Source organism: Archocentrus centrarchus, chromosome 4, assembly GCF_007364275.1.
Source record: "Archocentrus centrarchus isolate MPI-CPG fArcCen1 chromosome 4, fArcCen1, whole genome shotgun sequence".
NCBI lineage: Eukaryota > Metazoa > Chordata > Actinopteri > Cichliformes > Cichlidae > Archocentrus > Archocentrus centrarchus.
In genome coordinates, this window is record NC_044349.1 from 5,945,726 (window position 1) to 5,969,598 (window position 23,873).

General features: G+C 39.9%; 1 protein-coding gene across 2 annotated transcripts in view; it reads right to left on the reverse strand.

Moving 5' to 3' along the window:
* LOC115778498 (BMP/retinoic acid-inducible neural-specific protein 3-like) overlaps window positions 1-21,328 on the reverse strand; it is a 62,423-nt gene extending 41,095 nt beyond the window's left edge. The window contains exons 1-2 of one of the 2 annotated variants that reach the window (XM_030726543.1): window positions 20,895-21,328; window positions 20,288-20,595 (exon numbers count right to left, since the gene is read on the reverse strand). In XM_030726543.1, coding sequence (XP_030582403.1) covers window positions 20,288-20,541 — 254 coding nt within the window. In that variant the 5' untranslated portion in view covers window positions 20,542-20,595; window positions 20,895-21,328. Of the gene's footprint in view, window positions 1-20,287; window positions 20,599-20,894 lie in introns of both variants that reach the window. The other variant, XM_030726542.1, reaches the window with a different exon arrangement.
* Between the last annotated feature and the right edge of the window lie 2,545 nt (window positions 21,329-23,873).

The window sequence follows — 23,873 nt, forward strand, 5'->3', positions numbered from 1 at the left end:
CCACAGCTCTGTGCAGCAGGGTGCTTCCTGTGCGTCTACCTGTCAACCCCCCTCGGAGCAAACCAGAGAACTGTGTGAACCAATAGGTGAAGAGTGACACAGGCCGTGATCAGAGCATGGGATTTGTACTCCACTACCTGTCCATCAGGTGCCTCAGGTGCATCACAGAGTACGGACTGCCTGAGGGTGCATCTCAGTGTCCAACATAACAAATCATGGAATCAACCCAGTGAATAACCTGCTGATGCAATTGAAACACACCAGCGAGTACAGCAACGCACACTTCGGTTCAGTATGTCACTGAGCACGCTAAGGGAGTGTTTGCTTCTTCTGATCTTCCTCCAAGGTACATCAATGTGGGAATAATTGTAAGAAAATTGAATATTTTAAAACATTTGTATAAAAATTGTACAGTTTAAACACAACAGAGGCTAATTGGTTGGGAAATAGTTCATAATCGGAGAAGCAAAAAGGGGATTTTAAAGGTTTGTTTGTTAATCTCTTCATGTCTCTGTTTTCATTGAATCTGAGGAGTACTGGACCTCAACGTAGCTATCTGTTTACCCTTAATATATGTTCCCTAACTAGAAAAGAGTATTATATAAATAATCACATCACATCATTCTAAGCTGCAGTATCAGGAGACAGTCTTGGTTTAGGTAAATAAAAAATCAGTTTGAAAAATCTAAATTTTACTCTTAGATTTTAAAGTTGTATAATTTCTTTTTAGTTAAATGAAATTTATTTAATACATTCTGGCAAGTTTCATTCTTTAGCTGTCATCTAGCTCAGCAGCAGGGCGGTGCAGTGGTTAGCACTGTCACCGCCTGTGCCAGGTAAAGCTGTGAGATAAGTAAAGCTCTGAGTAGTCAGTAGACTACAGAAGAGCTATAATGAATGCCAGTTAATGGATAGCCAATTCTGCACCTTTTTTAATTTTTTTTTTTTTTTGTCACCAGAGATTCAGACTCGTCTTTGTACGAACAAGTTCACCCTGTTAAAGGTATAACGGCAGTAAACAGTGCTGCCCTGGTGACAAGCCACTGCAGCCCTAAAGGTACAACAGAGTCCATCAGGGATTCAGGCTGCAAGTCCAAATCCTCACATGTGTTTGATTTTCTTTTTTAAAGCACATCAGCTACTTTATACTATGATAATGACATATTTGTTAAAATTTGCTCAGTAATCTTACATAACCAAATTAGATTAATTAGATGAATTTTAAATGGATCTGCACATCAGTCAAGTTTGATCAATTAGCCTGAACAACTCTGTGGCTCATTTACAAACTGCACACAAGTCATATTTGACTGAGATTGTGTGAGTATATCATGCAATTGATGAATAGCACAAACCTCTGCCCTCGCTCCGTATAGAAAACTGAGACTAATGACACTTGATTTTGAACCTCTGCCATTTACACACGTGCACATTTTGCAAAACAGGTGGCAGATTTATTATACGGGGTTTTTGTTTGGTCGTTTGTTTTTTATAATATAATTTATTTAAAATTATTCCGCGTCTGTAAGTTAGGTTGGCATGAATAATCCTCATAGCTTCCGCGGGTCTGTGGCTCTTGCGGTGTATCTTTCAAGTTAATTCTAGCGAGCTACAGAGCATTTTCATTTCCACCCACCAGAAGAACAATTATATGTCACAAAGAAAGAAAAATAAGCTTGACTTGTCTTTGCAGGTGTTCTGCTTGTGTTCATACAGTCTTTCCGGCTGCGAGGCAATTACTGTTAAAGACAGTTTTCCGCCATCTCTCATTTCTTTGCTGTTTTACTCAGACACTGTATAATGACTTCATAGCAGTTAGGTCCACATCATTGCACCACAAACTGTGATTCAGGAAGAATGAAAAAGTGCCAATATTTACACACTGGAGAAGACTGTGGATTATATAATAATTAATGCACACTTTGAATCAGTGGCATAAGGGGGATGACATTAATTAAATACCTTTCTTTTCTGACTGCTTCAGAAAAGTCTCATTTCACCTCTGACTTTGTGCAGTATTGTACCTTTTTTAATGACACACTTGCCTTTCTTCTCACATATAATTTTTCTCTCATATACTCCCTACAGCCTATGTTTACATGTTTTAAATTATTTTTGTGCCAGTGTGAAATCTAATTGCCGGTTAGATCCTGTTCACACTGGTAATTAGAGCCTATCGCGGTGTATTTCTTTGTAGAAATCGAAAACAAGAATTACTCAATCTCTTGCAATTGGTTAAGTTTTGTAAAATATTTCAGGCACCTGCTTAAGGCCACTCTTGCCAAACTTAGCAAACTGCTCTGAGAAACAAATCTGAAAGTCTTAATTGATGAAGCAAATCTTGATGGACACGTGTTTTTGATTCATTATGGAGAGCTTGTGTTTGCTCTCAATATTTCATGGATAAACACAAGAATTTTATTGGAATTTTCACTTCACTAGTTAGATCTGTGCACCATTACATTTTCTTTACAATGTAAAGTACTGTGCAAAAGTCACAAGCCTTTATATTTTGCTTCCAAGGAGTCAGACTTGTATAACGTGCTCTTGAGCAGTTAGTTCTCCAGGCTTTCAGAGGAATCTTTCTTTGTTTATTGAGCCACTTAACACACATGACCTAAGAGATGAGCCGGTGTTGTGGTCACACCTAAACACACAGCTTAGGAAAGAACTACAGTGGCTTGCAAAAGTATTCATACCCCTTGAACTTTTCACTATTTTGTCACATTACAACCACAACATAAATATATTTCACTGGAATTTAATGTGAAAGACCAACACAAAGTGGTATACAATTGTGAAGTGGAAAGAAAATTATACATGATTCAAAACATTTTTACAAATAAAAAACTGAAAAGTGCGGTGTGCAAAAGTATTCAGCCCCCTTTTCTCTGAGTGCAACCAATTGCATTCAGAAGTTGCCTGATGACTGCTAATGAGTAAAAAGAGTCCACCTGTGTGTAATCTAATCTCAGTACAAATACAGCTGCTCCGTGACGGCCTCAGAGGTTGGTTAAGAGAATATTGGGGAGTAAACAGCATCATGAAGTCCAAAGAACACACCAGACAGGTCAGGAATAAGGTTGTGGAGAAGTTTAAAGCAGGCTTAGGCTATAACATCTCACGGAGCACTGTTCAATCCATTATCCGGAAATGGAAAGAGTATGGCACAACTGTAAACCTACCAAGACAAGGCATCCACCTAAACTTACAGGCCGAACAAGGAGAGCACTGATCAGACATGCAGCCAAGAGGCCCACGGTGACTCTGGACAAAATGCAGCGATCCACAGCTCAGGTGGGGGAATCTGTCCACAGGACAACTATTAGTTGTGCACTGCACAAATGTGGTCTTTATGCAAGAGTGGCAAGAAGAAAGCCGTTGTTTGCCAGAAGCCATGTTGGGGACACAGCAAACATGTGGAACAAGGTGCTTTGGTCAGATGAGACCAAAACTGAACTTTTTGGCCAAAATGCAAAACGCTATGTGTGGCAGAGAGTTAACACTGCACATCACTCTGAACACACCATCCCCACTGTCAAAAATGGTGGTGGCAGCATCATGCTCTGGGGCTGCTTCTCTTCAGCAGGGACAGGGAAGTTGGTCAGAGTTGATGGGAAGATGGATGGAGCCAAATACAGGGCAATGCTGGAAGAAAACCTGTTGGAGTCTGCAAAAGACTTGAGACTGGGGCGGAGGTTCACCTTCCAGCAGGACAACGACCCTAAACATAAAGCCAGGGCTACAATGGAATGGTTTCAAACCAAACATATTCATGTGTTAGAACGGCCCAGTCAAAGTCCAGACCTAAACCCAATCGAGAATTTGTGGCAACATCTGAAAACTGCTGCTCACAAATGCTCTCCATCTAATCTGACTGAGCTTGAGCTGTTCTGCAAAGAAGAATGGGCAAAAATTTCAGTCACTAGATGTGCAAAGCTGGTGGAGACACACCCTAAAAGACTTGCAGCTGTAATTGCAGCAAAAGGTGGTTCCACAAAGTATTGACTCAGGGGGCTGAATACTTTTGCACACCACACTTTTCAGTTTTTTATTTGTAAAAAATGTTTTGAATCATGTATAATTTTTTTCCACTTCACAATTGTAACCACTTTGTGTTGGTCTTTCACATTAAATTCCAGTGAAATATATTTATGTTTGTGGTTGTAATGTGACAAAATATGGAAAAGTTCAAGGGGTATGAATACTTTTGCAAGCCACTATATTTATCTTTAAATTGTTATCTTTAGGCACTTTGTTACTAGCAGCCTTTCACAAAAACACATAATTTGTTCCCATTTCTTTAATTGACTCTACACAAAGCCAAAGATGACACAGTTTGACAGTCATAAAATAGCACACCAGCGTCATCCCAAAAGCGCTGTTAGCCACTTGGCATATCTCAACATGGTGTGCAGTGTGTCCTTTAAAAAAAAAAAAACTGATGAAACTGGGCAAGTGGGGGAGAAAAGAAGAAGAGGCGGTCTTAAAAACTGGTTTACAGCAGATGAACAATATCTGGAAGTCAAGTGCTTAAGAAATAGTGAAAACTCCAGCAAAGACCTGACACGAGACATGAGAGAGGCATCAGACTCTTCAGCTGAGCTGAGTGTTCACTGAAACTTCATCAGCAGTGGTCTCAGTGGAAGGGTGGCTGTCAAGAGGTATTCTCCCTGTTTCCCCTTAGGGAAGGGAAACAGGGAGAAAGGGCTGAGGTGTGCCAGAATCCTTTAAGAAGCCTTGAGAACTATTCCTGGAGGCTACTCAAAGAAATTAATGAAAGCTTTGCAAAGCGAGTTCAGGCTGTGTTGAAGAATAAAGGTGGTCTTGCTAAATATTGACTTTCAAGCTCGTTAGAAATGTACAAACTCAGTGTTTGCCTTATGTACTGTATTTCCATGTACAGGATGTTTGCAAATTTCAGTAATTAGCTGTGCCATTTTCCCAGCAAAATATTTAAAAAAATGAGGGGTGACTCAAGACTTTTGCACAGTTTTTGTGACTTAGAAAATAGCTATGGCAACATTAATATGGATTTTTGAAAAAGGACCTAAATAATCTTTAATTAACAGTGATCAAAGCTCTGATAGTACTGCATTAGATTCAAAGAAAAGAGGGCAAGAAAAAAAATACTTATAACTGGTAATAAATTTTCATTTCACTATTCAGTTTCAAGCATTAATTAAAGAAGAACCAAAAGCTTGCTAGCAACACTTTGCATATCATGATAAAGTAATTATGATAAACCCATGCTTCTCATCAATAAGGGCTAAGTAAGAACATATTGTTGTGTTTTGTAGCTGGGTTACCCCAGATACCAAAATAACCCACTGTGCAAAACAGTTGCTTGATGTAGACTCAAAGTTATTTCAAGGACCTCCCTGAAGAGAATAGAGCAAAATGAGAGAAATGCCCTTCATGCTCCATTCAGTAAGATAAACCAAATGTACATGTATTTAGGAAACCTTGTGAGCAAACCACGGACGCTCTGCTGCTTCTGACGTTAAATTTCCCTTCGCTTTGCTGCAGTTTCTCCCTCCTCGTTTAATCTGATGTGACATTGATCCTTCTCAATATGCATGCATCATTAGCAACAGGGAAATGGTTTTAGAAATTAAGAATTACAAACAAAGAGGCTTTTCTTTTGAGTGACATCAAAAGAAATCCTACTCATGCCAGTTGCATAATGAGCATATCCCAGAAAGACACCTTCATAGTGGCTCACATCAACTTTGTTAATTGAGCTACTTATGATCCTGTCTTTAAAAAATGAACTGGAGAGTGAAATGAGAGTGGGAGTAAGATGGGAGAGAAGAAGACAGACTCTCACCCTCTCTGTTTCTTTTAAGTCGTTGACGCACCAGAGAGACAAACTGGGGAAGAAAGGAAGATCAAGTCGGGGAAAGCGGGCGTAATGATGTAGTTAATAGCTGCTGGTTGTGAGCGCTTTGCAGAATTGCCACCAACAGTTTGCCCAACAACATCAAACAAACATTAGACCATTAATTTGTGAGGATCCTATTAAACCCGCTGAGAGGTCCTATAAACAAGGCAGCACACTGCCTCCTGTTCATTTGGATTTCTCACGCCTTTGATACCACCAAGTGATACTCGAGCACACATTTCAAACACTTGACTACCACCTAAGAGTGTGACCAGTGTCAGTGACATCCTAAAAGTCCTGCAGGGCACACAGATGATTGGATGAGGGATGCAAAATCATGCAGTTTTATGTATGTCTAAATGATACGGTATAGATAGACTTAAGAGCCTTTCAGTTAGAATAAAGAAGACTTAATATGCTTATTATTAATCTTCATTCAAGTTTATACATAGCAATAGCACACTACATAATTTTCTATACACAAACACAAAATACTAAAAAAAAAACAAATAAAATTATGACCACCTTAATAAGATTTAAGAAAAAATAAATGAAAAAACAATGAAATTATTCCCCCTATTAATTCTCTCCACGTCTCTCTCAGTTGTAATTGTCTAAAAAAGGCAAAATGCCCAACCAATAATAAAAAAGGAGCTGTCTTGCTGATGTATATCATTATTGTGTTATTAAAATTATTGCTAGTGACAGTGCAGCAGCTGCTGGATTCTGGTAGGGACATTCCCCTATATTATGCAACCTTGAAATCAGGAGTTAATATTATGCAGCCTTTTAAGTCATTAGTTGTGTAATTTATTCAAAACATGGATTTAAATATATTACCAAACAACTGTTACACCAGTTTTGCTGAATAGGTTGTATGGACGTTTTTTTCCAGGACCATCAACAATGCATCAAGTGAGGACACAGAATGAACCTTTCAGCTGACTGGGTGCAGATTTTTTAATTCTTCACTGAGTTAACTCATTTTCTGTCATGACATGAAACATTTTCTTGGTTATAAAAAAAAAAAAAAAAAAAAAAAAAGCAACCGGACCAATGAGGAGGACAAATGATTACACAGTCTGTGTCTCAGAACTGACAAGAGCACAGAGCAGAAGGAGAAAAGAAGTCCCTCACAAAAATCACGCAATCTGAAGACGAGAGCAATGAGTTGACAGTCAGTTCTGATTTCAGGCACATTCTACACCAAAATGTGCAGAATCCATGCAAACAGTGCAATGACGTCGTTATGCAGGCACGTGGCAGCCCAGCTCGTTACAAAGAGGCTTTCTGTTGTTATTTCCTGTAATTTGACACTTGCCTGTAATTTCTCTTTACTTCTCAGAGACAGCTGTCACTTTTAGCACGCAAACAAGCAGAAAAGCAGAACTGTAACCTACACTGACGAGCCTCATTTTCACCGTCTTTATCAGAAAACAAACAATTGGTGCCTTTTTTGTATTAAGTTTTCTTCCAAAAGAATGTGTTATGGCCCTAGTGCCGCACGTTGTGTTTTTGTTTCGCTCTTTCTGTCTCCCGTGTCTCAGGTACCGCCTTTCCCCCCGTGGAGCAGGTAATTGCGCACGGCTGTCTCCATTCAGCCATCAGGGACAGAGTACAAAGGCTGGGAGAAAAGGTGCAGCATGGTGCCTGTGGGCCCATTCTGTGGTTGTGTGTGGAGCTGCATGTGTAGCTGCATGTGTTGGTTACTCCTTTGTGTTGAAAGCAGGATCTTTAGCTTACCCTTTTGTTGAACGTTTATCCCAGTTCATGGGTGGTTTTGGTAGGAGCCACTTTTGCATTTCAACATTAGTGACTTGTGATGATTTGTGGTTAATTTGTTCACTTATGCTCATGGTTCCATCTCCCTGATTGTCTATCTCCAGAAAACTTTTAAAGTAATTCTCCTCTAGCCAAAGATTGGTCAGAAAATGAAAGTAATATTTGTATTTGGCTTAAAACAGTAGCTTACCTTTTTTTAAAAAAATAAATCATTTAATAATAGCGGTAATCGAGCACTGTGTGAGCATTGTTTGGGCAGCGCATAAAAAAAAAAATTGCATTATCTTTGGTTCATTTTAAAGCATCACAACAAGCACCTGAACAGTAACAACCAACAGTGGATCCCACTCCGGGCGGCCGCATCCTGATTGCACCCACTCAAGCAAAAGTGCTCGTCATTCCAGTGCAGCATGTTTCAGACGAATCCCACAAGATGATAAAAAATTATGCCCTGAGTCTATTTTTGAAGGAAGTCGTGTGAAGCTGCACGGAGCTTGTGAGGAGGTCAGGAAGTCAAGCTTGGAAACGGGATAAAGCATCCGATCAAATTCCAGAATAACAGAAGCTGAGTGGAATAAATGTTCCACTTCTTAAAGGCTGTTAGCTTGATTTGAAGCCGTGTAGGACAGAAAAGACACAGTGACACAGATATGCACGTTGTGTACTTCTGGAATTACTAATACATTTATGCCATGCCAGTTTGGATTTGCAGCCCACAAAGGTGTGTGTGTGTGTGTGTGTGTGTGTGTGTGTGTTCTTGTTGCTCAGATTCCCTGAGAAGTCCCTAAAAGAGCGGAGAAAATATTTTAACAAATGGTCACATCCTTGACATAAATGTATCTGACTAAACTTATTACTTGCTTTTATTCCCAAATAAAAACCATTTTTACAGCACTACACAATTTTAAATGAACAATCTGTATGAAATACGGACTGTCAGTTTCATTTTTCATGTTCCCTTTTTAGCAAAGCTTTAACAGTTCTTGGAAGAAAAGGGAAACATTCATTTGAACTTCAAATTGTTTTAAGACCAATTTTGTGAATTTGCAAAATGCTGCACACAGTAAGGAGCAAAAACATTCCTAAGTAAGCAGCTGCATTAATGATTTGTGGCTTCCTTGAATATCACTCCACCTCTGATGATAGAAAGCAAGGGCAACGCAAGAGAGCAAGATCATGGCTGGCAGGAGGGTTTGTTGACATGGATGCTGCTTATCCCTTTTGTACTGCAGTTTGTCATAACATTGTCGACAAGGGACGTCATGTCACACACACACACACACACACACACGCAGTGTGGAATCACACAGGAATACCTGGAATCACACTAGCTACACAATGAGCACATACTGTTAATAGGCCAACACACTGTGTATACACACTTAACCTCACAAATCCATACACAAATAAATCAAAGAGATCACTGAAGAGCGACCGGCTACAGTAAATCTTCCTCCTTGTGACAGTTTCTGTCAACAGCGTGCATGCAGTGGCTTCTGCAAAGTATAACATACTGTAGTTCTGTACAATGCATCCTCACAACAGCAAATTCAAAGAAAAACAAGTTGTGCGTTCTGTTTTCTGGTTTGTTCTTTAGTGTTTAAATTAAACAGCCAAGCTGGAAGCAATCGAAACTGGAAACTGCCAACAATTAAAAATTAAAACAACTTTAAATGTATTATAAAAGTCCTTGTAGAAGCAAGTTTTGCCACATGGCAGTGTCACCCAAGCAGTTATTTTTAGGTTTCCACAACAATTGTCTAGATTGGTCGGCCCAGAGCAGAACTCTGGTGTTAAAAACCAATGTCGGGATTTGCTAACGAGGCAAAGTGACAAGTTGGCAACAGAAAGGCACGGACGGTTATTTTTTTCCTAACATTTCCCTTTCAGAGTGCAAACTTTGGCGAGAAGAGTATTTAAATGAATCATGCAAACGTGATTTACCGAGGTTTGCAGTTTACTGCAAATTGTGGCATTATTTAATGCCAAAAAAATCATATCTTATGTAGTACCTGATGTGGCTGTGATAGATGCCGTTAGGAGTGTTAATTTATTTGGAATGCCAGGCGAAGATGTTGAGCATGTATGCGGCTCATGCGTACTGCTCAAAGATGAGCACACGGTGTCAAAAGTTTGCATCCGTCCCGGAGCTCCAAACTGAGGGCTCAGCCTGAATGATTAGAGGCGAGTCCTGCATATTTCTGCTACTGGTGTTACTGGCATTTTAATGTAATGGAGACAAACTTAATGTGGCGTCTTGGACGGACGGGGAGAACAGCTGCCTAATCCAACATTGAGAGGACTGAAGAGAGTGCACACGGAGCTCTGCAAATTCACAAAAGAACATGTATATTGTTTTGGTTTTGTATTCCGGTCTCTGATCTTTGTAACTTTCACAAAGTCAAAGTACAGTTATTAATGTCACTCACTGCAGATAGAAAGCTTGTTTGATCAATATCTGAATCTTACAATACAGTGCAGAGAAAAAAAGTATTTGCTCCCGTCCCGAATTTGTATTTCGCGTATTTTTCGCACTTACATGTTTCAAACAAAACAGCAAACACATTTTAACATTAGACAAAGATAACACAACAACATCAACAACATGTTGATTTCATTTAATAAGAGAAAAGTGCTGGATGGTACACCAAGATGTTGGAAAACTTCTTCCAGTCTGTGGTAGCGGTGGGGGGAGGGGGGTCAGTATCAGTGCCAGATTTGCCAGCAGGATCAACAAACTGGCTGGAACCATTCTGGGCCAGAATCTGGAGGCAGTGAGGGACAGGAGGTCACTGAACAAACTGCTCTCCATCATGACCAATCCATCGCACCTGCTCCATTCCACACTGCAGGGGCAGCAGGGTTCATTCTCCCTCTGACTTATTCAACCAGTTGCCATAAAGAATGCTTCAGGAAATCATTCCTACCATTTTCTATGAAACTATAAAACCTCCCTCCTTTTGTGACAGGGGAGCACACCTGCCAAGGCGTAAGCTTCCAGACATTTCTGTGTCAGACCTGTTTCTTATTTATTTATAGTGTACATATGATTTATTAATACTATTTGCACTGCTATTTGCTAGAATTCTGTTTTGCACAATCTCAGTCTTAATCTTTAAAACACTTGGTTAACTTATTTATTTATTTTTTGGCATTTTATTGCATCTTTGCCATGTATAACACTTTGCACTACCTCATATTAGAAGGCCTTTACTACAGCCACGTGGCACATTTACTTTTAACAATGTTGTTTTTAATTGTAAATTATGCCATTTTTATTCTTTATGCTGCTGCACACAGTCATTTCCCTCGCAAATTAAAAAAGTATCTATGTACGTATCTGTGCAACTTGGCATTCAGACATGCCAACATGGATGGTGTCTGCATGGCAACAGCAACTTATCTGTATTCTGCTATACGTGGATTTCATGTGTATACAGTGGCCTTTATTCTGTGCTCTTTGCAGATTACATGGTTAAAATTAATTTACTTATTAGCACATTAATCACAAAACAGTAATTTAGCCTGCTTCCAAATTTAAAAAAAAAAAAAAAAAGGTTTAGGTTTTGTTAACTAAAACTAAACTTTAAAACTAAAACTAGGAGTTCAAAACATTTTTGTTAACTGGAATGAAAAAAAAAAAGCTCTAACTGAAACAGTATTGTGGAGTCTCAGATCTACCTACAATAAAATCAAATCAAAATAAATGCACAGCTATAATAACATTATGTCTTCATTCATTTCAAATTCTGGGTACATCTTACAGTAACCACATCTCTGTCAACATGTGGTTTGCTCCTGTTAAAAGGGAGTTTTTCCTTCCCGCTGTCACCAAGTGCTGCTCATAGGGGGTTGTTTTGACTGTTGGGTTTTCTCTGTGTTATTGTAGGGTCTTTACCTACAATACAAAGCACCTTGAGGCGACTGTTTGTTGTGATTTGGCGCTATATAAATAAAATTGAATTGAATTGAATTGGTTGAAATGGTAAACCCGACCTGTTTGCTCATATCGGCGTAGCAGCACGATTGGCTAACAATTCCCTTCTGAGCAAGTACCGTAGAGCTGTACGACCTTTCTGACCTTTCTGATAAGACATCACCTTTCTGTGATGTCTTATTTGTGTCTTTTTAAAGAGCTCAAACACAAAAGAAGATGTTATTGGTGATACTTCCTGATGCTGAATTCTTAACAGCTCGTTTTGGAGAAAGTTAGGCTCATTTTGACTAAATTCTTCTTTATTACAGGGTCAATCTACAGTTTAACTGCATTTTTGTTTTTCTTTTTGTTGTTCCCTGTTGGGGGGGCTACAGTATGTTCACACAGGTTTACAATCCTAAACTAATTGTCAAAGCAGTCCATCCATTTTATACTCAAATACTAATGCAGAGGTCATTTCATAAAAGTTGTTTCCATAGACTTCTGACTCACAGACTTCTGTTCTGGTCTTTTGTCAGAAGCCATAAGCCCCACCTGGATGAACTTGTCACTGCTGTTGGTGCCGGTGATGAAGACGAGGCTGCTCTGCCTCTTTCCTCAGGACACATTCAACCTCTGAATGAAAGACAATGAACTTACTTGTCACCAGATTCATGAATTGGGGGTGGGGGGGTGAAGAACATGAACACTTGTGCTCCCTTTGGATATGCTCTGCAACGTGTTTCCCCAAAAAGAGATAATAATAATAATCATCATCATCATCATCCATTTTCTTCTGCTTATCCACCCCTACGACCCTGAATCGGATCATTGGAAGGAAATGGATGGATAATAGCAGTTAGCTAATTAATCAGTTAATTAATTAACTCACTACTCCATACTGTAATATATTGATTATAAACAAACAAGACCCTTGCAGTTAGGAGCAGTAGCCTCTGCGTGCAAATGCATTCTAAACTGAGCAGCACAAGGTCAGATTTGATTTGACTGCATCTGTCAGGAAAGTGGAGAGGCAGAAGGGAAGCGCAGGAATGTGTTCTGAATTTAAAGAAATGGCAACAATAAACGAAGCGTGAAATGAACCAACTGTATTCACTAAGCTTGTTTGGGTTTTTTTTTTTTTTGTAAGTATAAGACATAACAGGAAAAGCCTGGATTTTTAATTTCCTCAAATTGCTCCAAATGATCTCTCTCTGCGATTTCGTGCCATAGAACGTCTTTGTTAGTAAAGTACAATGATATAATATTGATTTGGCTGTATGAAACACATTAGCTCAGACCTGGTTGGTTCTAATTCTGGTTGGTTCTGCAATCTGAAGGACAAAATCAGTTATGAAAAATGAACCGTTTGAGCACTTTCTCACCTCACACCAATTTTAAACAGGATTTTACAAGAACTGATAATTTGACCTTTTTTCTGATCAGCCACTTATATATTTTTTGATTAAAAAGGGGATCAGGGTCATGGTGTTAAGCAGTGCTGATAGGAAGCAAAATCCCACCTCCACGTCAAGGTTATCATTTTGCATGGCTTATAAGGGTCGCGTACACGGAAAGTAAGGTTATTTTTGGGATTTAAACGCAAGATGAAAAATAAACCTTTTTTTTTTTTTTTTTTTTTTTGCTTGGAATATGCAAAATATGCAATTGCATATTCAGTATAAGCAATTTGAAACAGTTTTCTGCAGCTTTGTGTTCTGCCTCTAAAAGAGTGTTCTGAGGGAAGAGGGACACAATGCCAAGTCATTGCAGCAATGTACTCAGTGGCTGAGGGAGAGAAAAATTATATTGCCACATAAACTTACTCAATGTTCTCCAATTTGTATAAAAGACAATTGTTATATTGCCCTGAGCAGAATCAGTAACTAAGTACTGAACATTCTTACATCTGTCAGAGCTGTTTATTTTCCACACAGTGACTTTCAGGAACATTTCGTTGGTATATGGTAAGTTTCAATAATGTGTATATACAACTGAAAAAGTGTGAAAATAAACAAATCCATAATGACCAAATCATGAATACTCTCTGAAATACAAATGCAAGGAAATATCCTTAAATGTGAAAATGATTACATGGCATTGGTAAACAACGTGATTTGGCTAGAGAGGCGCAGGGGGTCGTCTACCAGTCGGAAGGTCGGTGGCTCAGTTCCCTTGCCCCTGCTGCATCCATCAGTGTGTAAGTGTTAGACAACTTGCTTATGTATAAAAAAAATTTGATTATATGAATGTGTGTGTGACTGGGCGAATGAGGCTTGCAGTAAAAAGCGCTGTGAGTGCTCAGTTAGAGTAAAAAAGCACTATATAAGTACCAGTCCATTTAATTTGACTATTCTTTCACCAAGAATGAGTTTTATGTGGTTATTGCAATTAAGTCATGGCCTGCAAGTTGAAGCAACACATTTATGAATTACACGCTAACCAGTTGTGTTCATGACTCTCCAGATTCTGCTGTGCCGAGCGTGAATTGTGGAAAAGAAAACAGAAGGGGACACTTCAGCCTCGTTGATGTCAGAGGTCAGGGAAGCTGCAACTCAAATAACAACTCATTACAACAAACATATGCAGAAGATTTAACACATCCAACCTTGAAGCAGATGGGGTAGAGCAGCAGAAGACCACACTGGGTGTCACTCTTGTCAGGTAAGAACAGGAAACTGACTTCATACGTACTCACTAAAATTGTACAATAGAAGACTGGAAAATCATTGCTGGGTCTGATGAGTCTCCATTTCTGCTGCGACAGTGGAACGTGTGTGCATAGAAATGTAAGTTACTAGAAAAATAATTGCTTTATTTATGATCACAAGGTATTTAGTGCTAAGGATGAGTCATTAGCCACTGTTAATATTTCTGGTTGAATAACATACAGATTGATAGATCAAGTGAACGGAGCAAATATGATTAAAAGACAAAGTGCTTAGATGTGGACTGTTGGAATATATGAGCCCAAGAAAGCAGCAATAATTGTTCGATTTATAAGAGTCCTTTTGTCCTCTAAGAGTTTCTATTTTTTTCTCGTCTTTTTGCAGATGTCCCCGTTAGACACCAGCGTTTCAGAGGAAGGGAAACAGTTTATGTTTGTGAATGTTCCTTTTAATTCTTAAGGTCGAACTGCCCCTAGATGATGGCTTAAAAATGAGTTTTGTTAAAGTGGGCATTATGGAGAGTCCCTTAACATGAGGCTCCAACATCACACATCCCACTTATTCATATTTTTCTAGTTCTGATGTATGGAGTGCCACTTGATTACCCTAATCCACATTTTGATACCTTTATAATGAAGGTGCGAGCTGTGATGCAACTTTAAAGGTACACGTGTCACTGTTTTGACAATTGATTTGTTTTTAACTTTCAAAACGAATCCAGTGTCACATCTGGTGTTTCTATAAGGTCTAAAGTGTAAAGGCCTGTGTGAGGGATGATCAAAGGGTGCTCTGGAGCTGGCTGTCTCCCTTTTGGCTGTTATTTGCATGTTCAGTGTTGCTGATTTGATCCTACATAAATCATATTACACCTGGTCTATATTTCTTCCAGAGCAGAGTGTGCTGTGTGCAGAGTTGTGTGTGTGTATATGTGGGTAAAAATGTCTTAACTTTTTAATCCACTGGCATTAAATGATCAATTAAGTTGGGAAATCACTTTTGATAAATGGGTGGCATTTATTTACATTTGCTCGATACCTTGCAATAAATCATATTAGGATCGTTACCGAGAGTGTCTGAAAACATTTTCAACAGTCACAACTGCCATTAACAGACTTACTCATTTCTTTAAGTCTTAAACCTAGTTGGGTAAATGGATCAGCTTGGCCTATAAATACAGTAAGAACACTGCACTGTTCCCCAACAAAACTGTGCAGGCAACCATCTAGACTTTTTGTGTGTCTCCATTCGGAAGCTTAATTTAGTGCACTTGCGTGTTTGTACACCGACACGACCAAGTTGTGCACTTTGATATTTGCAGTGTCTGCCTGTGACTGTGATTCTAGCTGCTGCATTTTGTGAACTACAGTCTAACTCAGGCAAACAGTAAACAACACCAGAATATTTGCAATGTCTGATTTTCCCTGAAATAGTTGAAAAAAATCTGACTGTTAGCAAGATAGCTAGCAAGCTACAAAGTTGCTTTTACTGGCAGAAGATTTTTTTGCTGGTCCCTTCTTTTCCATTACAGAGCCAAAAGGGCGACCGCTGAGGGTTAGAAGCGTACAGTGTTTCACATTTAAGCTTTTCATTGCCTTCTGGGTACTCGCAGCAGACTACAATTAGCTATATTGATCGTGCGAACACACTTATGTACTCAAAACAGCATGGGTAATCATGGAGGTACACGACAGTATCTGTCGTGTACCTCCATCTTTTTATATAGTTAATGTATTATATCTGAGTGCAGATATAATGAATTGTCAGTTGGACCTACCAAATAGAACTCTAATCATCTAGCACGTCCTCACATTGCATGCAATCAAGATTTTCATGGTCAAAAGTGAGTATGTTTCACCTTTATTAAAAGCGTTAAGAGATTTATATCTGACTTTAGAATATCAGATAATCATTTCCAGGTGCACTGATAATTGTATTGTTTACTATAGTGTTAGGTTGCATTGCAGTGTAATATTACATTACGTTTCCCTCGCTTTTCTCTTTTCTCCTTTTGTTCTCTTCTCTTCGTTGCTTTTTCATTGCAGTTGTAAACCCATTTATTCCATCCCATTTCATAATCTCTTTTAAATGTGCTTCCCCATCTAAAGCATTCAAAACACAATAGCAAAGTCGTAAACACGACAATAGGCTAAACCAAATGACAGGTATTGTGAACATCATGCCTTGGCAGCCTATCCTCTCCACAAACATGCCCGCGTATAATTGAAACACTAATCACTCCATAATTACAAGAGACGACTCCTTATATCAAATGAAGTCAATGTAATAGCTAGCAGGCTGACAGGAGAAAAGAGAGGAGAAAACACGGGAGATGAGGCGTGATATAAAAGTTATGGCCCATGAAGAAGAAGAAGGGAGGAGGTGACATTTTGACTAATATGCTACTGTCTGTGGATATGGCTCAACTACACGCTAGAAATCATGGAGTAAGAGCTTTTTCACATCTGCAGAGATGATTTCTCAACACCAAGAGAAATAATCTCAATAATTCATTTGAAACACACTTTTGTTAATTTTACACTCCCTTCCAGCACTGACACACACACATGCAGGCAGCAACTGCACAAAAAAATATCTTGAATTCGATCTTGTGCTATCGGTGTAAACGCGCAGTCAAAAGAAATATTGCTAATTGCGTCACTTGCTTTTCAATAAACCAAGGTACACAAGCTGGACAAGGGAAGCTGGGATCATCTGACTGCCATCAGTGTAAAATAAAAGCCACAAAGCCGCTGCGAGATTTGTGACCCACACTGGGAGATGCGAAATAATGAGCAAATAAATGGGCATTTTAAAACCCCCATTGTGCCTGACATAACAGGTGCATTTTTTTTTCTCCAGTTTCAGTGGAAGTAATATCGTTAAGTGGCTCTATGCCTGTTTTTCACTGCTTTTGAATCCGCTGAAGCCATTATATTATTGCGTTTGATCAGACCTTGAAAAGAGAGAACTTCTTTCACTCAGAGGATTTGCAGTCTGAAAATCACATTTGTTACAATGCGTCATATTTACACTGCTGTGACATAAAGCTGTGAATCTCTAAGCTTTTTAATCTGCTTTTTAATGCAGTTCAGACAGGAGTTGGAAAAAAATTAGAAACTTTACAACTTCTACTCTGAATAATACAGAATTAAATTGTTAATTCTGGGGAAAGAAAAAGAAGAAGGATATAATAATTGGAAAAGGCTACAAGCTGTTCTGGTGCAATGACCAGCCAGCAGGGGGGGGTAAAGCTGTGCTTCCTCTCTACTCTCTCTCTCTCTCTCTATTTCCTTTTGTACTCCATCCCCTACAGCTCTCTCCCTCGTTCCCTGACTCCCTCTCCCCTGCCCCCTGACGGGAAAGGCCAACTGAGCTCTGGAGAATATTTATGAGCAAGGGAGAGCAATTGGTTTGAGATCATTCGACAAGGGAGGAAGAAAAGGTGTAAGGGAGGTAGGGAGAGGGGCAGGAAAAAAAAAGAACCTGACATAGACATAGAGATAAAGGAAGAGACAGGGTTTACATTTTAATGTTTAAATTTAACCTCCTTCATACCTGGTGAATACTGAGACTAAGTTCTTATTGCTATGACTTGTCTGTCTTTTAGGTGCACGTGATTGTGTTGCACATCTACTTTATACTTAGGAGGCTGCCTGAATTGGCTGCTTCTAACTTCTACGCAAGGCCAGTTTCAGGTCTGGACTTGAATCCCGACATATACTGGTAATGATTCAAGAGGCACTAAAGGGATTTTTACTGACCCATAAAGGGCTGCAAAGTGTCTGCAAGAAGCCGAACAGTGCTGTTGGTCAATACAAATGACTCAAAGATTATTTTGCCAAGGTTTTTTTTTTAATCTATTTTTTTGTACTTTTGGTGAAGGTGGGTGGCAGGGAGGATTTAAAATTCATAAGTCTTTTATGGACCAAAAAAAAAAGCACATCCCATTGCAGTTTGAAGGCACTTCTGATCTCTTCATTTCTCAGCATCCTCAACTGCTCAGTGAAGGATGACAGTGCCAGAAGAGCAAGATATTTAAAGCTTAGAAAGAGTCATGCTTTTTTTTATTTCTTTTTTTTTTCAGCACAAGGAAACCAAATGACAATGCAGGAACTCTATTCAACATGATGATATTTCACCTTTTCACTTGAGTTGCTATTGGATTTCTGCTCTAATTAGCTATCATACTGTTTTAGAGCAAACTGAAAAGGCCACTGTAGCCCAAGGGGAAACAATGGCTATAGACTTGTCAAGCTTGCATTTTCAGATATTTACCAATGTCAATAAAAGTCATACTGTAGGTAAGAGAATCTAAAGAAATCAGAGCTACAATTTTCTAAGTTTAAAGGGTGAAAAAAATCTGAGCATGTTTTAACCGTCAGTTCTGTGTATGCAAGTGTTAGATTTGCAGAACTTGGGTGGGGTGCAGAAAGGGCAGGAGGACCCAAAAACAAGAAAGGAGAAAAGGAGATATGAAGACATCCTGAGAAATGGGGAGAAGATGCCAGCAGAGAGGCAATGAAGGAGGAAATGATGGATGTGGGGAAGCCAACAGCGCTACATTCTCTGTCTTTGCCTGGCATTGTCACCCCTGTCAGCTGCTAAATGCCAGTGTCAGTCAAACCTCTGTTCAGCTGGCAACAGCCCCTCTGCTGCACGGCTGAGGACACCCCGGCATTACTCTCATCTCAGAGTATCAAAGCACTTACCTGGCACACACAGGCGCAAATACAGACACTAAAGTGTGTACACCTAGTTGTGCTCTGACATACTGTGTAGAATCTCTCATTGTTGTTGGCTGCACACAGTCTGTCAGTTTTTTGCAAAAAACAAACAAACAAACAAAACCCCTCACAAGCATGTGATTTCTGTTTGTAAATTAAAAAAAAAAAAAAAAACATTTTTAAGGATTTTTTTTTTAAAGTTCAAGTAGACAATTTCCAACCTCCAGTGGACGTTCACACCCTGAAGTCACAACAGGGACATACATAAGATGATCCAGCCACCAAACAAACATTCACCAGGCTTTCCCCTTCCAGCCTGTGCTAGTCACGCTGCCTTAAACAAATACTGAACCACAGCCGAAAAGAATTTTATCAGTCTCGGTTTCGGTGCACACTTTGAATGCTTGAGACGTTTCTATTCTGAGGAGAGCCAAACTTGGGGAAATATGACAGCACATACGCACACTTCTAAATATAAACTAACAAAACTGCTAACAAATGAAGCTTGTTCATCTTAACTCTGGTGGCTGTGGCAAAATCACCATCCTTTCTTTACAAATGCAAGCCGTAGAAATGGAAAAACACGCATACACCATTTTATGTCATACATCCACACTGAGAGGCAGCTGAATAACATTTTAAGCTTTCATGTTGAAATACTCAATGTTTTCTACTCCTGACAGGGAAAAAAGAAAAATTACATCACAGCAAGCTTTCAAACAATACCCTGCTGCTTCGAAGGCACACACCCACTATACTTCACACCGCACACTTTTTTGAATCCATCCTGTCACACATCAGCAGGCTCAGTCAGATATCTCTTATGTCCCACTGCTTTGCCCAAACCCTCCTGCAGTATCTCCTCTTCGAGTTTCCACTGATATGCAGCATTTTGAGAGTTTGTATCAAACTCAAACCATATGTCTCTGCCACCCACAAAAAGAAAAGGCAAGCAGTCGCACACAGAGATGCTTGCATCTATACAGATTGCACGCAGAGCTTTCATTTGTATGAAAAATCTTCTCAATACATCATCCCACAGTTCACACCTACTAAATCTGCATCTTTTAAAGAATAAAGAAAAGCATACCCTAATCTCTGCTTGTGCTTTTCTAGAAAAAAACAAAACAAAAAAAAACGAGGGGGTGGTGGTGGGGACTCCAAGCAAGACCACAAAAATCAGAACAAGAATTTTCAGCTCCTCCCTGCATTTAGTCTATTTGGGTTCAAATACAGACTTCACAAACAACCTTGCTTTCAGGTATGTCAGTTCTGCAGTAGTCAGCTGACATGGCTGCGCACTGTCTCTCACCTGTATATCTTGTACTTGGTGGTGAATCCCTGCTGGTAGCGCTCTGTGAAATCAACAAACTCCTGCGAGTTGTGAAAAGGACCCTTGTCCGAAAGGAGCCACCCCAGGGGCCCAGTGGAGCCGCTGAAGCCAGACCCGGCAGAGTCCGCGGCACTGGCCCCTACTGCCAACCAGCTCTGGAGCAGGCTTAGTGTTAACCACTTCCATAGAAACATGAGGGCCGTCAGTCTAATGGAGATGCACGGGCCACTCATGCTGTTTCCCCCGGCCCCGGTGACTCCTCATTCTCCCTGCACTGCTGATGAGTCCTGCTGGAAGGAAGAAAAAGAGGCAGACAGAGAGCAACTGAGACAATGTGGACACAGAGGGATTAATTAGTAATTTTAGTTTGGAGATGAGGGGAATAAAGGTGAAATGAAAGGGCTCATTTCTTCAGCAGTCCTTGGTCAGAGCAAATATTTTAAAGGCTGCGTTATCTACATAAAGCTAATAAAATGTGAAAATTATGACTTTAGATTGTTTTGGATGCTATCAAAAAAAATCTAAATGTTGTATTTTGATGTATTAGCTAAATTATTAGTAACACGTTTAATGTTGTGCTTTTTACCTTATTCTGCAAGTACTGTAGTCCGTGACCGGTTGGAATTAGTCTCCGCAAAATCCCCTGACAGGACTGTAAAGTTGGGTTCGGCTGGGTGTGCAGACGGGGCGGCATTGGAAAATGACTTTTGTTCTGGAGAAATTATCGGTACAAATTCAAACACACGTGCAATCTGAGGAGCAAAACAGAAGATGACATCCAGCCTCCTCAGAGAGCGCTCCTCTTTCTCAAAGTGGTATTTCCAGCGGTGCGCGGTCCGTACTGTAGGTCCACTCCGGCGACCGCAACGCTTTCAGGGGGTCAAAATCTTCCAGGCAGACTGGTTATTTTAACGCACTGTTTGGAATTTGGTGAATGCGCAGGGGAGAAGCGTGGCGAGCCGCTGTCCTCTAACTCATTTCTGCTCTCTATTAGAGGGGCGCGCTCGGGGCGCATGCAGGGCGCAGGAAAAGCTGCTGATGATGCTGACGGTGCCTGGACTCCCAGCGCACGGAATGTGTGAATGGCATTAGGGGTGCTCTCTCCCTCCCTCCTGTACCATACCGCAATTTAATTTATTCCAGCAACGAGCACACACCCGGTTGGTTGGGACGTAACTGGAGGAAGTGAAAGAGGAGGTGTTCAGGAGGGGGGCGGGTGGGTAGTATGGCAGGCTGGATAAGGGGATGGTCAGAGAAGGCTAGTGTGTTTGAGACAGATGCCTCATTTGAGAAAACCGATAGAAGTCACCTGCAGTTCGGATCAATACAAATTAGAGTTAAGACGACAAAAACAAAACGGAGGGAAATCCGGATAAAATATCAGCTTTAATGAGTCGCGTGGCGTCATATTTATTGTATTATTCTTCTTGTGTGATTTTGGGTGATAAATGGCAGCGGCGATTTTCCAATCAAAACTGCGAAAATAAACCCTCTATGCGAAGGAAATTGCGTTTAGATTCAGAATATGTTTGGGAAAGTTGGGTTTCGAAAGGAGAATTAGTTCAACTGAACTAGGTTTCCTTAATGTTCTAGAGTAAAGTAGAGTCAATATACGAGATGTAAATTATTCAAATAGGTATTATCTTAGTGCAAATGAGTCCCGAAAATATCTGAATGATTTGAATAATGACTTTAATGATGGTTTTGGTGTCGATCATCATCGTGACAAAGGAAGGGGGGGTGAAGAGGAAGAAGTGCAGGGGAGGGTGTATTCAGCCCCCCCCAACACACACACACACACACACACACCACCACCACCCCCCTCCCAGCAGTTATTCTCGTTATCTTCTCTGCCCTCTTCCTCCCTCTCCCTTTTTTCCTGCAGAATAATCATCACTTTCACCATCAGCAAACTTAATTAGATCTGCTCTATCCCCGCTCTATCCAAGCGCTTGTGCGTCGGACACTGAGCGTGGATCAGAGAGCAGGCGAAAGGAGGGAGGGATATGTGCTGGCTTTCAGATTTTCTGTAGACGTTCAAAGGGAGGTTTTATGCAGGGATTGGATTAGAGAAATGAACACCATTGAGTCGCGAGATTCGCTGGCTCCTAAACTCAAAGGGAAACCGAAATCCCGTGGCACAGCGACTTGCAGAATCTGGAGTGGAAGAATGAGTTGATTTGTCACAGTTTCATCATCATGTCTTGGGATTGGGCGCCTTTTCTTCTGACCCTGCCTCGCAGCCACGAAGACTTGTGAAGGACAACTACCTAATAAGAACAGACAGTCTTTTTGGTCTATAGTGGTGTTTCTGGAAAGAGGCTTTTTCTGCTTGCCTGTTTTAAGCTGACCATTTAAAGTTTGTCTGCAAGCACAGATTAAACTTTTTTTTGTCTTGTTTTTTGAAGTTTTGAATAAAAGATGATCTTTTTTTTTTTTTTTTTTTTTTTTTTTTTTTTTGTTGGTGGAGAATATCATGGCTTATTACCTTCATTGGTTCAAACAGTATTTTAAGTTGTTTTTGGAACCCTTGTTTTAGTGCCCCCAAAACTCATATGAGCAGAGTGGAAGCAAATCTCCACAGCTCACATTTACAATTTCAAATAAATCATTCATTAATTTGAGCGTGTTTCTGTTCAAGAGTAGATGGAGCATGTTTACAACAGTGGTGTGAACACAAGCAAATGTGCTTGTTTGTTTCTCTTTAGAAGACATGGGTAAAAAAACAGAATTGATTGCCAATTGATGCAGTGTAAGGAGGTCCATGTGGACCAGATCTAAACCAGGCGCACCAAGGGTGAAAGAAAAATCAAAGACAATGTCACAGAAAAGTGCTCATTAAAGCTAAAGAAAGATACATCAAATGTGTAGGTCACAGAGGCAGAGCACTGACCTGTAAGGAGAAGTCATCCTTATGCTTTTCAAGGCTACAGTAACCAAAAATTTTAAAAGCAGAACTCTGGCAACTGCATACAGCCAGACATCCTCAAGTAGTTTGGAAATGTGAAAATCATGATAAAATTATTTGAAAATCTTCTGAAATTTTGTTTTAGCCAAAGTGATGCAAATAAACTGCATCCAGAGATGGCATGAAAAGAACAGCATAAACATGCATTTTAATTATGTCAAAAATGCCCAGGGTGGAGAGTAACCATTTGCTCAAATATACTTGAAGATAATGTTTTTTAAATAAATAAACAGCATCCAATATAATTAAATATTGTCAGTAAGGTCACTATTAGTGATGAACCCAGAAAGAATTATCGCAAACCTCAGCTCTGCTGAGTATTTTGATCTCTTACAGCTCATTAATTTGGTTTAACAGCACACAACCTGACTGAGATATTTCCCTGAGGAGCTGATGGAGACCAGACCCCAAACAGTTTCACAGCAGCTCCTAAAACAATGATGTACTGTGGCGCTTATTTTATGCTACAGCAAGTGTAATGAACCAAAAAGTAATTTGCCCCAACATGACATGCAAATTTTTGAATCTTCACTTTGCTGCCCCATGAGTTCACTATTTTAATCAACATGAAGTAGAAGCTTTAAATCAGAGCATGCC